The following is a 12,548-nucleotide window of genomic DNA, read 5'->3' on the forward strand; positions in this document are numbered from 1 at the left end:
AAGTGTAAGTCTTCTTTGGAGAAATGTCTATTTCTGTCCTCTGCCCATTTTATGATTGGATTATTTGTTTCTTTGATGTTGAGTTTGATATGCTCTTTAAAGATCTTGGAAACTAGCCCTTTATCTGATACATCATTTGGGAATATCTTCTCCCATTCTGTAGGTTGTCTTTTAGTTTTGTTGATTGTTTCCTTCACTGTGTAGACTTTTTATCTTGATGAAGTCCCAATAGTTCATCTTTGCTTTTGTTTCCCTTGCCTTCATAGATGTATCTTGCAAGAAGTTGTTGTGGCCAAGTTCAAAAAGGGTGTTGCCTATGTTCTCCTCTAGTATTCTGATGGATTCTTGTCTCACATTTAGATCTTTCAACCATTTTGAGTTTATCTTTGTGCCTGGTGTAAGAGAATTGTCTAATTTAATTCTTCTGCATGTGGATGTCCAATTTTCCCAGCACCATTTATTGAAGAGACGGTCCTTTTCCCAGTGGATAGCCTTTCCTGCTTTGTCGAATATTAGTTGACCATAGAGTTGAGGGCCCATTTCTGGATTCTCTATTCTGTTCCATTGATCTATGTGCCTATTTTTGTGCCACTGCTATACAGTCTTGATGATTACAGCTTTGTAATACAACTTGAAATCAATCATTGTGATGCCCCCAGCTGTGGTTTTCTTTTTCAACCTTCCTCTGGCTATTTGAGATCTTTTCTGATTCCATCAAATCTTAGGCTTATTTGTTCCAGCTTTATGAATAAAGCCCATGGTATTTTGGTAAAGATTGTATTAGCATAGACATTTTCACAATATTTATTCTTTTAATTCATGAGCATGGGATATTTTTCCATTTCTTTGTGTCTCAATTTCTTCCATAAATGTTCAGCCATTTTTAAAGTACAGATCCTTTACCTTTTGGTTAGGTTTTTCCTAGATATCCTATGGTTTTGGGTAAAATGTAAATGTATCCCTTCTTTAATTAAGAGATATTTTGATTGTTCCCAGATATTCAGAATTATGAGTGCAACTACTATAAATATTCATGTATAAATTTTTGCATGAATGTAAGTTCCCATTTAAATTAGATAAAATCCTAGGAGCAGAAGAGATGGGTTTTATGATAGATGCATGATTTCATAAAACATTATTAAACTGTTTTCCAAGGTGCAGCATATTACTAGCAATGAATGACATTTCTAGGTTTTCTCTATCTCTGTCAGAACTTGGTATTGTCAAGTTTTTAATTTTGTCCTTTGGATAAGTCAGTAATGATTACTTTTTTTTTTAAGATTTTATTATTTATTCATGAGAGACAGAGACACAGGCAGAGGGTGGAGAAGCAGGCTCCATGCAAGGAGCCCTATGTGGGACTCGATCTGGGAATCCGGGATCAGGCCCTGAACCAAAGGCAGATGCTCAACCGCTGAGCCACCCAGGTGTCCCAATAATGATATCATTTGGCTTTAACTGCATTTCCTGGGATCCCTGGGTGGCGCAGCGGTTTAGCGCCTGCCTTTGGCCCAGGGCGCGATCCTGGAGACCCGGGATCGAATCCCATGTCGGGCTCCGGGTGCATGGAGCCTGCTTCTCCCTCTGCCTGTGTCTCTGCCTCTCCTTCTCTTTGTGTGACTATCATAAATAAATAAAAATTAATTTGCATTTCCTGAATAGCTAATGATGTTGGCGAATTTTCATGTGCTTTTTTGCCATTTATGTTTCCTCTCTGGTGAAATGTCTGTTCAGTTCTTTTGACCATTGTATACTGACTTGTTTATTATTATGGAAAGTTGAAAGTTCTTTATTTATTTTGAAAACAAGCTCTTTATCAGGTGTATAGTTTGCAAATGTTTTCTCACAGTCTATGTCTTATCTTTTCATTTTCTTAAAATATCCTCTAAAGAGCAGAATTTCTGTGTTAAAGAGTCAAATTTATTATTACTTTAATTGATCATGCTTTTTTTGTCATACCTAGGAAATCTTTGCCTAATTCAAGGTCACAAAGATCTCCTGATGTTCTCACTGAGAAGTTTTGTAGTTTTATTTTATTTTATTTTATTTTATTTTGAGATTTTATTTATTTACTCATGAGAGACACAGAGAATGGGAGGGCAGGCAGAGACACAGGCAGAGGGAGAAGCAGGCTCCATGCAGGCAGCCCGATGTGGGATTCGATCCCGGGATTCCAGGATCACACTCTGGGCTGAAGGCAGGTGCTAAACCACTGAGCCACCCAGGCATCCCCAGTTTTGTAGTTTTAGGTCTTACATTTAGCTATTTGAGCCATTTTGGATTAACTTTTATTTATGGCTAGAGGCATTGATTAAAATTCATGTTTTGCAAATAGATATCCTTTTATTTCAGCACCATTTGTCGAAAAGATGACCATTTCTATATTGAATTGCCTCTACACATTTATTGTAAGTCATATAATAAGGGTCTGTCTCTAGTCCATTCATTTTCATTGATCTACATATGTACCCTGTCTCCAATACTTTATATTAAGTTTATTTTTTTATTTTTATTGTTTTGTTATTTTTTATTGGAGTTTAATTTGCCAACATATAATATAACACCCAGTGCTCATCCCGTCAAGTGCCTCCCTCAATGCCCATTACCCAGTCACCCCAATACCCCACCTACTTCCCTTTCCACTACCTCTTGTTCATTTCCCAGAGTTAGGGGTCTCTCATGTTCTGTCACCCTCTCTGATTTTTTCCACTCATTGTCTCTCTTTTCCCCTATATTCCCTTTTTGCTATTTTTTTATATTCCCCATATGAGTGAAACCATATAATGTTTGTCCTTCTCCGACTGACTTACTTCACCCAGCATAACACCCGCCAGTTCTATTGACATCAAAGCAAATGGTGGGTATTCATTGTTTCTAATGGCTGATGTATATTAAGTTTAGAAAGCAAGTAGTTTAAGTTCTTGAACTTGTTCTTTTCAAAATTAATTTTGGCTATTATAGTTATTTTATCTTTCTATATAAATTTTTGAATCAATGTATTTTTACACACACACAAAAACTTAGTGGGATTTTGTTGAGAATTGCAAGGAACCTACAGATTCAATCATTTTGAGATTTGAGATGTTAGCAATAATGAGCCTTCTAATTCCTGACTATGGTATATCTCTCCACATGTTTTGTTTTCCTTTGACATTTTTCATCAATATTTTTTAGTTTAAGCATATTATAGCATATATTTATGCATTTTATGCCTAAGGAGTTCATGATTTTTATAGTTAGTTTAAATGGTACATTAAAAAAATTTCATTTTCAAGTTGTTTTTGTTAGTTTGTAGATATAAGATTAATTTTTTGACCATGTATGTATCCTATGACCTTACTAACCCACTAATTAATTCTAGTAGCTATTTTTGTAGATTCTTTGGGATTTCTTAGGTATGAAACTATTTTGTTTGTGAATAGGGAGGTTTTAATAGATTGGTCTGATTATTCTTGTGATGCTCTTATTTCATTCTGGCATAAGGGTTATGCTAGGTGCATAAAATGAGTCAGGATGTATTTTAATTTCCCTTCATCCTTGAACATGTTTTTGTAAGATTGGTACTATGTTTTGATTAATTTTTATATAGAATTAGTGAAAAAACTATATGGGAGTGAAATTTTATGTTGGAAGAGGAAAGATTTTTTTTTAAAAAGGAAATATTTTAAAGAATTAATTTATTTAACAGTATTGGACTATTCTAGTTTAAAAATATTATTAGTTTTTAAAATAATCTCTATACCCAACGCGGGACTCAAATTCACGACCCTGAGATCAATACTCATGTGCTCCACCACTGAGCCACCAGGCACCCTAAATTATTCCAGTATTTAACTATTGTTCTGTGTGTCTTTAGAGAGTTGTATCTTTTATAACAGAGCTCCACTTTCTTAGATGGCATGTATGCTGCTATGGATTCATTTATGATGTTCTTTTATTATCATTTTCAGATCAGTAGACTGGAGTAATGGTACTCTCTTCATTCTTGATTCTCATTCTTTGTACTTTCTCTTAGCATTTTTTAATCCATTTTGCTAGGAACTTTTCAGTTTTATGAATCTTTGAAAGAATCACTTCCTGGATTTATATATTTTCTCTATTCTATTTTGTATTCTAATTCTTATTCAATTAATTTTTCTTTCCATGAGTTTTGTCTTTTTTTTTACTATTTCAATTCTACAATGTTCTCTGGCTAAATTTTGCTTTTCCTTTTATTAGGTTCTTAGGATGGAGGTTTACTTTATTTGTAATACCTCTTTTCCTAATACTTCTATTTAAAGCTATACATTTCTTTCTAAGCACTCCTTTAACTACATCCCGTATACACACACACACATAGACACACACAAACACACACACACACACCATGTTTCATTATTTTTATGTTGAAACTTTATTTTAAAAGCTATTCACTGATATTTCTTCTTTAATCCATGGTAATTAAATTTATGTTGTTAATTTGTAAATAATTGGGAAACATTGTTTCCCATTGTTATATTTATGTTGAACTTAATTATATATATTCTGTATAATTTAAGTCCTTTGAAATGCATTGCACTTGTTTTCTGGCCCAGCCCCGTGTCTATTTTGGTGAATGTTTCCCGAGCACTCTGAGATAAGTGGAATTTTCCCAAGTCTTTTCTCTGTCCCCACTCCCATTTTAACACAGTTTCTTACAACTTGCCTGTGTGCCCCTTTGTGACAAACTCAAGACTCTTCCCTTAGGGGAGCAATCTGCTCCTACATTTGAGACAAGTTTTAAATGGCTTGTTCTGAAATTTGTTTCATGGTCTTCTGGAAGTCAATTCAGGTGTCTTCATGCAAAGACATAGCTTAAGCCTAACTGAATCAGCTTTGAATATTTTGAAATTCATGCTTTAAAGAAGAGAGTTTTTTTTTTTAAACATATTTTATTTCTGTCCATGCTGGACATTTCTCTTTTTTTTTTTCTTTCTTTTTTTTTAATTTATTTTTTATTGGTGTTCAATTTACTAACATACAGAATAACCCCCAGTGCCCGTCACCCATTCACTCCCACCCCCCGCCCTCCTCCCCTTCTACCACCCCTAGTTCGTTTCCCAGAGTTAGCAGTCTTTACGTTCTGTTTCCCTTTCAGATATTTCCCACACATTTCTTCTCCCTTCCCTTATATTCCCTTTCACTATTATTTATATTCCCCAAATGAATGAGAACATATAATGTTTGTCCTTCTCTGACTGACTTACTTCACTCAGCATAATACCCTCCAGTTCCATCCACGTTGACATTTCTCTTTTGGTGATTCACTCAAGTTGGTCTTTTGTGATTTCCCTTAAGAGGACAAGTTTTTCAAATTCTGTTGTACATGGCAATTTTCCTGCTGTCATCTCTGGAGATGTAGGTCTACTCTCAAAATTATGATGAAGGTCCCAGTGAATTTAATTAGGGAAGAATCACTCTTGGAGATGTACCAGTTGAATGACTCAACAATATGTGTTGTATTTCAAATACAGATAAAGTCTTTACAGACCCTTGTCTTGACCTCAGAGAGTATTTGGATCAGTGTTCAATGACTATCTTGTGCAGAAATTGAAATGAAGGACTCAACACAATGAAGTATGTTTATGAAATTATTCCCCATACAGGGAATCCTAAGATTAACTATGCTTTGTAAAGACAGACCAGTATAATTTGTTGAGAATCGACTGTTGTAAAGGCTGTTTCACTATTTGACTTATATTAACATTAAAAATACACCACACAATCTTTATTTAAACAATTCAGAATTTTCTCTCCCACAAACTTGCCTTTTTTTTTTTTTTTTAACCTCAAAGTGATGATTTAACATTTGTTTGTTATTAGGGCAAATTCTACCAACAATGAAGATTTTGGATCTCTGTTCAGAGTGAAGATTTAGACTTGTTTAGGTTACAGGACTTTTGTATTCATTTTGAAAAATCTGAACAATTTAAAAGGAAACCTTTTTTTAAAAGACTGAAACCAGCGAGACTTTCTGTAAGCATGGAGAGCATTGTTCACATGGAAACTGTTTAAGCTTTATGATGGTGCCTGTGTTTTCTTGCTGCGTGTTCATGCAGACAGATGGCATCAGTGTACAAAAGAAAACAGAGAAGGGACTACAACCCAGAGCTTGTATTGAATGCTTGTCTTAGTATTCAGGTAATCCAGGAAGTGAAATTAGATGTAAGATTTCAAAGTAGGCTCTACATTTTACCTTTTGGTGGTGTGGGAATTCACAGTCTTTTAAAAGTTCTGCTGTGTGGTTCTGAGAATCAACCATGTTAGGGATTCTTTACAGTAACCAGAATACATGGGCATTGCTCAGTTCTGTAGTATTCTTTTTGGCTATTTTCATAAACAAAGACCCAGAATAAATTTACTTTCTCTAATGTCAAGTTTTTAGAAACTAGTTTCTGATTTAGGGATATTTTAATGGGCAGATACTTCTATCCCTAATGGTGGTTTCAATTGGTATGCTTTCTGAGTATTGTTTGCGATCTGTGAAAGTTTTAAGGGTGGCATATCGTCCACAGAACTTGAATGAGTGATTTTGAAGAATCCAAATTCACACTTTCATAATGAGGCTGTTACTTCATTTCCTATGTTTCTGTCCACAGGTGAGTTTCAGCATCATAGCATATGTGTGGTGGCCATCCTTTAGTTGCTTGTTTATATGATTCACTCATGTTGTCATTGGTTTGGTTGTCTTTTATTTAATTGCTTAGATATCTGTGTCTATCTTGATATTAACTCTGTATATATTCCCTAAAATGTAGATTTTTTCTTCCATCTAATTTATTGATGATATGGTATCTTTTTTGACTCCTTAAGATATTCCAATATTGTAAAATATATGAATTTCATTTATTAGATAAGAGAATTCTATAAGTTGGAATGTCATCTCTTTTATTACCTGGGAAGTAAATATAAGTCTTGCTTTAATTTTTCATTAAAACAATACATTTAAAATTTTTTATAAGAATAATTTGCTTTATGTACAATTTTACTAGCTTCCAGGTGGAAAGCTGGTTGTGGCACCCCATTTGTTCGTTAATGTGTCCTTTTCTCAGGATGTCTTTAATAACTTTTCTCTCCCTTAACCTGCAAGATTGGTGAGGGTAGGGAACATGTTTTAATCAAGTCTTGTATTGTAATTTCTCAAAGTCCCGGGACATAAGAAATGATAATGCCTATGTGTTGAATGAATAAACAGATTGTGTTAAGATTTCAGGAAGTTAGCAGGAATAGTTATATTTATATAGCTAATTTTGTCTGAACTCTGAAATAAGGACATGCAAAAGAACATATGGAACACAGGAACAATGTGACTGAGTTTGTCCTCTTGGGGCTCACCCAGAGCATCCAAGGTCAGAAAATATTATTTGTTGTGTTCTTGCTCATCTACATCGTGACAATGGTGGGCAACCTACTCATTGTGGTAACTGTGGTGGTCAGCCCAAGCCTGGATGCCCCTATGTACTTCTTTCTTGGTTACTTATCATTTATGGATGCTGTGTATTCTACTACAGTTACTCCAAATATGATCATAGACTTACTCTATGAGAAGAAAACCATTTCCTTCCAAGCTTGCATGTCCCAGCTCTTTATAGGGCACTTATTTGGTGGTGCTGAGATTTTACTCCTGGTGGTCATGGCCTATGACCGCTACGTGGCCATCTGCAAACCCTTGCATTATTTGACAATCATGAATCAACGAGTGTGTGTTCTGTTGCTGTTGTTGGCTTGGTTTGGAGGGTTTTTGCATGCTGTAGTTCAACTTCTCTTTGTTTACAACCTTCCTTTCTGTGGTCCCAATGTCATCGACCACTTCATCTGTGACATGTACCCATTACTAAAACTTGCCTGCACTGACACTTATGTTATTGGCCTCACTGTGGTTGCTAATGATGGGGCAATCTGTGTCGTCATTTTTACGGTCTTACTCATCTCCTATGGAGTTATTCTCCACTCCCTGAAGAATCTTAGTCAGGAAGGGAGGCGCAAAGCCTTATCCACCTGTGGCTCCCACATTACAGTGGTGGTCCTCTTCTTTGTCCCCTGCATTTTTATGTATGTGAGACCTCCTTCTACCTTACCCATTGATAAATCATTGACTGTGTTTTACACAGTTATTACCCCTATGTTAAATCCCCTAATCTATACTCTGAGAAATGGAGAGATGAAAAATGCCATGAAAAAGTTGTGGACCAGAAGAAGAAAATGAAGCAGAAGAGAAATGTGTCGCCTCTTTTCAATGAAGAGTTGCTCCCTCCAGGAAAGGATTATTTTTTTGTAGTAAATTTCCCCTCAGGTTTGATAAACTTGTACATGATGAAAAGCATTGAAGATGTAAGTATTTCCAATAATCAAAATAAACTTTTAAGATTTTCATAAATCTTAGGAAAATAGATGTTTAGCTTTTAGGTATAAAATGTATCTGTTGAAACTGTGTTTTATGTGACTTATACTATAGTTAATATTGTGCTTTTTTTCATTAGAGTGCAATTTCACATTTTTCTCTCTCTCAGAATTATTCTTTTCAGAATTAATAGTGCTCCTTATATATTTCAGAGAGGGAAATTAATAAGTGGGGCATAATAACCTGGTTCACTCCTCCCATACAAAGGCAATCCATATTAATACTTGAAGTATATTTCTTATTTTTGTATCTGCAAAATATTTAAGTCTATAATTTTGTTCATATTGCTTAGAATATGAGATTGAAATGCTGCTTCTAAGTTATAATATTAATCATAAAGAAGTGAAGTATAGAAAAATATCTGAACAAAAGACGTAGATATAATAAGTAAGATTTACTTACTTTTTTGAGTGCAGAATCCTATTGTCTTCCAAGTAGGTTAGCTTTGTTTCATGGTATATTTTCATTGGATGATCCATTGATCTTCCCCAATAATTTAGAATGTCTGATAATATCTTTGCCATTTTTTAGTATCCTCATTTCTTCTTTTACTTACAGTGTTTCATAACCTTCTTTAGGGAACTAGGCTCCTCATATTTGAAATACCATAATCCATAATTCATGAGCTTTATATATCCAATATAGAACCTGACATTAGATATTTTTGATATAATTGATAAGAATCATGCTGACAATATGGCATGCCATTCTTACCTCTGCCTTTAATGGAATGCATATTATTAGGTAATAAAGAGGTCATAACATTCAGAAAGAGAGGGACCTCTTTCATAGGCCTCTCTCTTTCTGAATGAGGCTTGAGAGAAGATACTAAGTCTCCGAAATGGTAGGAAACAAATAGTAAAGAAATGCATGGTTCTACCTTCTTTATTCAGTCTGGAATCATGAAGTGCCAGGGATAAGGGGAACAGAGGGTTTTCATTGGTAAATCACACTGTATGAGAAACTTTATATCCCGGTTTTTATCCCAATTATTATTACATGGAAATTTCTTATGTCATCTCAAAGTCTTTCCAAACATACACTTTCATTAAGTAATAGTAAATATTTTATTTTATCAAGGATTATATGATAAAAGTTATTTACGTTTGGATGTTGCTATAGAGTGAGTATCTGTTTTCCCCCAAATTCATGAGTTAAACTTTATATCATATGTTGTATTTGGAGATGGAGTGTTTGGGAGATGATTAGGTGATGAAAGTAGAACTCTCCTGAGTAGAACTAATGTCTCTTTAAAAAAGAAATCTCACAACCTTACTTGATTTTTCTGCCATGTGAGGATGCAGTGCAAAGACAGTTGTGGATGAACTAGGAAGTAGGTTCTCACCAGATGTGGAGTCTGCAAGTCTTGATCTTGGACTTCCCAGACCCCAGAGCTGTGAGAAATAAGTGATTGTTGTTGAAGCTAATCAGTCTGTGGTATTCCGTTATAGCAGCCCAAATGGCCTCGGACATTTCATTAATTTCCAAATTTGTATAGTTATTTCAAGTGATAAGATAAAAATCCTGGTTAATTGTCTATGTTCATTGGTCTGTAAGTTCCCTTAAGTCAGGTAAAGTTACTTAATTGTCTTTGTACTCTGTAATTGCACACATCTGACATAGAATCCATGCCATAAACTTTGTCAGTTACTTATATTCTTGATCTATTGGAGAATTTTTACTGATTAATTTTAATGAACTTTTTCTACATTAAATATGTATATTTCTTACAGTAGTCTTCTTTGATATTTGCTCAAAATCTTTACCTTGTTTATGTTGTAATCATTTTCTATAATGATGACACCACATTCTTTCTATCATATCATCTTGGAAAAATTTTTACTTTAATTTAGTGAATTTATAAATTTCAACATGTTTTTATAAAATAAAAATAACTTTAAAAAGTTTTCTTTTGAAATGATCTAGGACTTATTTTTTATTTTTATTTGTAATTTTTAAAAGATTTTGTTTATTTATTCATGAGAGACACAGAGAGAGAGAGAGGCAGAGATGTAGGCAGAGGGAGAAGCAGGCTCTATGCAGAGATCCCCATGTGAGATTAGATCCTGGGACTCCTGAATCACACCCCAAGCCAAAGGCAGACACTCAACCACTAAGCCACCCAGGCAACTGACCTAGGATTTATTTTTGTTTGTGATGAAGACATATCTAAGCCTATCTTCCTCAAACAGGAAAAATGATCTGCCAGGGTTATTAGTAATTTTGGTAATAATTTAAAAATTTTCTATTTAATATGCTAAATTTTATACACCTAGTGTGTTTGATTTGAGGCAGATTTCCCCTGCTCTTCTGCCTCCTCTTCTGCCTCCTCTTCCTTCTTTTCCTTTGGCATCTTTCCCTACCACTAACATTCAATGTCAGTGCTGAAGGATTTTAATGCTCATTTACCTTGTAGGGGTAATCTCCCTTAGTCAGCCTTTTCAATTTTCTTGCAATTTCTAAATATTTATTTATTTATTTTTTTTTTCTTTTTTTTTTTTTTATTGGTGTTCAATTTACTAACATACAGAATAACACCCAGTGCCCGTCACCCATTCACTCCCACCCCCCGCCCTCCTCCCCTTCTACCACCCCTAGTTCGTTTCCCAGAGTTAGCAGTCTATGTATTTATTTTTATTGATACATCTAAGATTATTTTGTGAAGTTTGAAATCTTTCCATAAAACTATATTTAGAGTTTCATAACCTGCCACATTGATTTTTAGGAAAATGGCATGTTTTCATATCTTGTTTTCTCGTCCAGAATGAGACATGTATTGTGAGTGCTTGATCAATGTCTCAGTAAAAATTTTTAATTATCTCCATAGAATGAACATAAATCTTGCCTTTTGGCTTTGTTACTTAAAAATGAGCTTGGCTTATTTATATTTGATTCACATTTTCAATTAGCTGATCAGAAAGGGCTCAGTATCTTTTGCTAGCATGATTCTTAAAGGCATGGACGTATGTTTGTATGCGAATGTACATAGGCCTGCATTTGACAATACACAAATATGTATTCAACCACAGAGATCTATATCTGACCTCATGTATTACCTCTGTATTACCACATATAGGTACATATTCAATGATCTGTAGGTCTGTATCCAACTTCACATAAGTGTCTATATGGGAAGACACAGAGGTCTGTATCTGACAACACATGGGTGAGTATCTGACTACCCATATGAATGCATATGTGTATGTATGTGTACTTGATATGATCACACACAGGCCTGTATCTGTCTAGACACAGGGCTATATGTTGCCATACCCAGGTCTGTATCTGCCTGCATGTGAATTTTGGGAGGACTTGACTGAACAATTCTTCTGTCCCATGTGGCATAGACTGAGGTCCCTCTCTGGTATTCAGCTAATTGCTGGGCTATTAGAAAGTGTGTAAGATGACTTTAGTCATACGAATGGTGCCTTGTCAGTAGAGACTAGAATGACTAGTCTATTCTGGCTCCTTCTCCTTCTCCAAGTGAGTTTGTCAGACTTGCAAAATGGCAGTTCAGGACTTCCAGAGGGAAGACACAAAACAATTATGCCAGTTAAGAAGTCATCCCATCCTGATATGAACTTGAAATTCAGGATCTCAAGTTTTAAATCCAGACTGCTATTGTACCAAAAGAAAAGACAACCTATGAAATGGGGAAAATATTTGCATGTCATATGCCTCAAAAGGGTTTAATATCCAAGATGGATGAGGACTGTATACAACTAAATAGCAAATGGGAATAATAACAAAAAATGATTTAAAGAGGAGCAATGGACCTGAACAGACATTTTCCAAAGAAGACATTTGAATGGCCAATAGGAGCATGAAAAGGTGCTCAACATTACTAATCATTAGGGAAATGCAAATCAAAGCCACGATGAGATATTGCCTCATACCTTCTAGGATGAAGGTATAAAAAATTAAGAGATAATATGTGTTAGAGAGGATGGAGAATAAAGGGATCCCTAGCTTCTTCTTGTTGGATATGTAAACTTTTTAAGCCCCTATGGAAAACAGTGTGGGTTTTCCTCAACTAAGTAAAGGAGAACTATCATATGATCCAGAAATGCCACTTCTGTGAATATATCCAAGAATATGAAATCAGAATCTTGAGGAGATATGTGCACTC

General features: G+C 34.9%; 1 protein-coding gene across 1 annotated transcript; it reads left to right on the plus strand.

The window, feature by feature from the left end:
* The first annotated feature begins 7,300 nt into the window (after positions 1–7,300).
* On the plus strand, positions 7,301–8,224 carry LOC144293251 (olfactory receptor 4A15-like). The gene has a single exon (XM_077864339.1). It carries the CDS (start codon positions 7,307–7,309, stop codon positions 8,222–8,224), a length of 918 nt encoding a protein of 305 aa, XP_077720465.1. The 5' UTR covers positions 7,301–7,306.
* The last annotated feature ends 4,324 nt before the right edge of the window (positions 8,225–12,548 follow it).

The sequence above is a fragment of the Canis aureus genome, chromosome 21, assembly GCF_053574225.1.
Source record: "Canis aureus isolate CA01 chromosome 21, VMU_Caureus_v.1.0, whole genome shotgun sequence".
In the NCBI taxonomy this organism is placed as follows: Eukaryota; Metazoa; Chordata; class Mammalia; order Carnivora; family Canidae; genus Canis; species Canis aureus.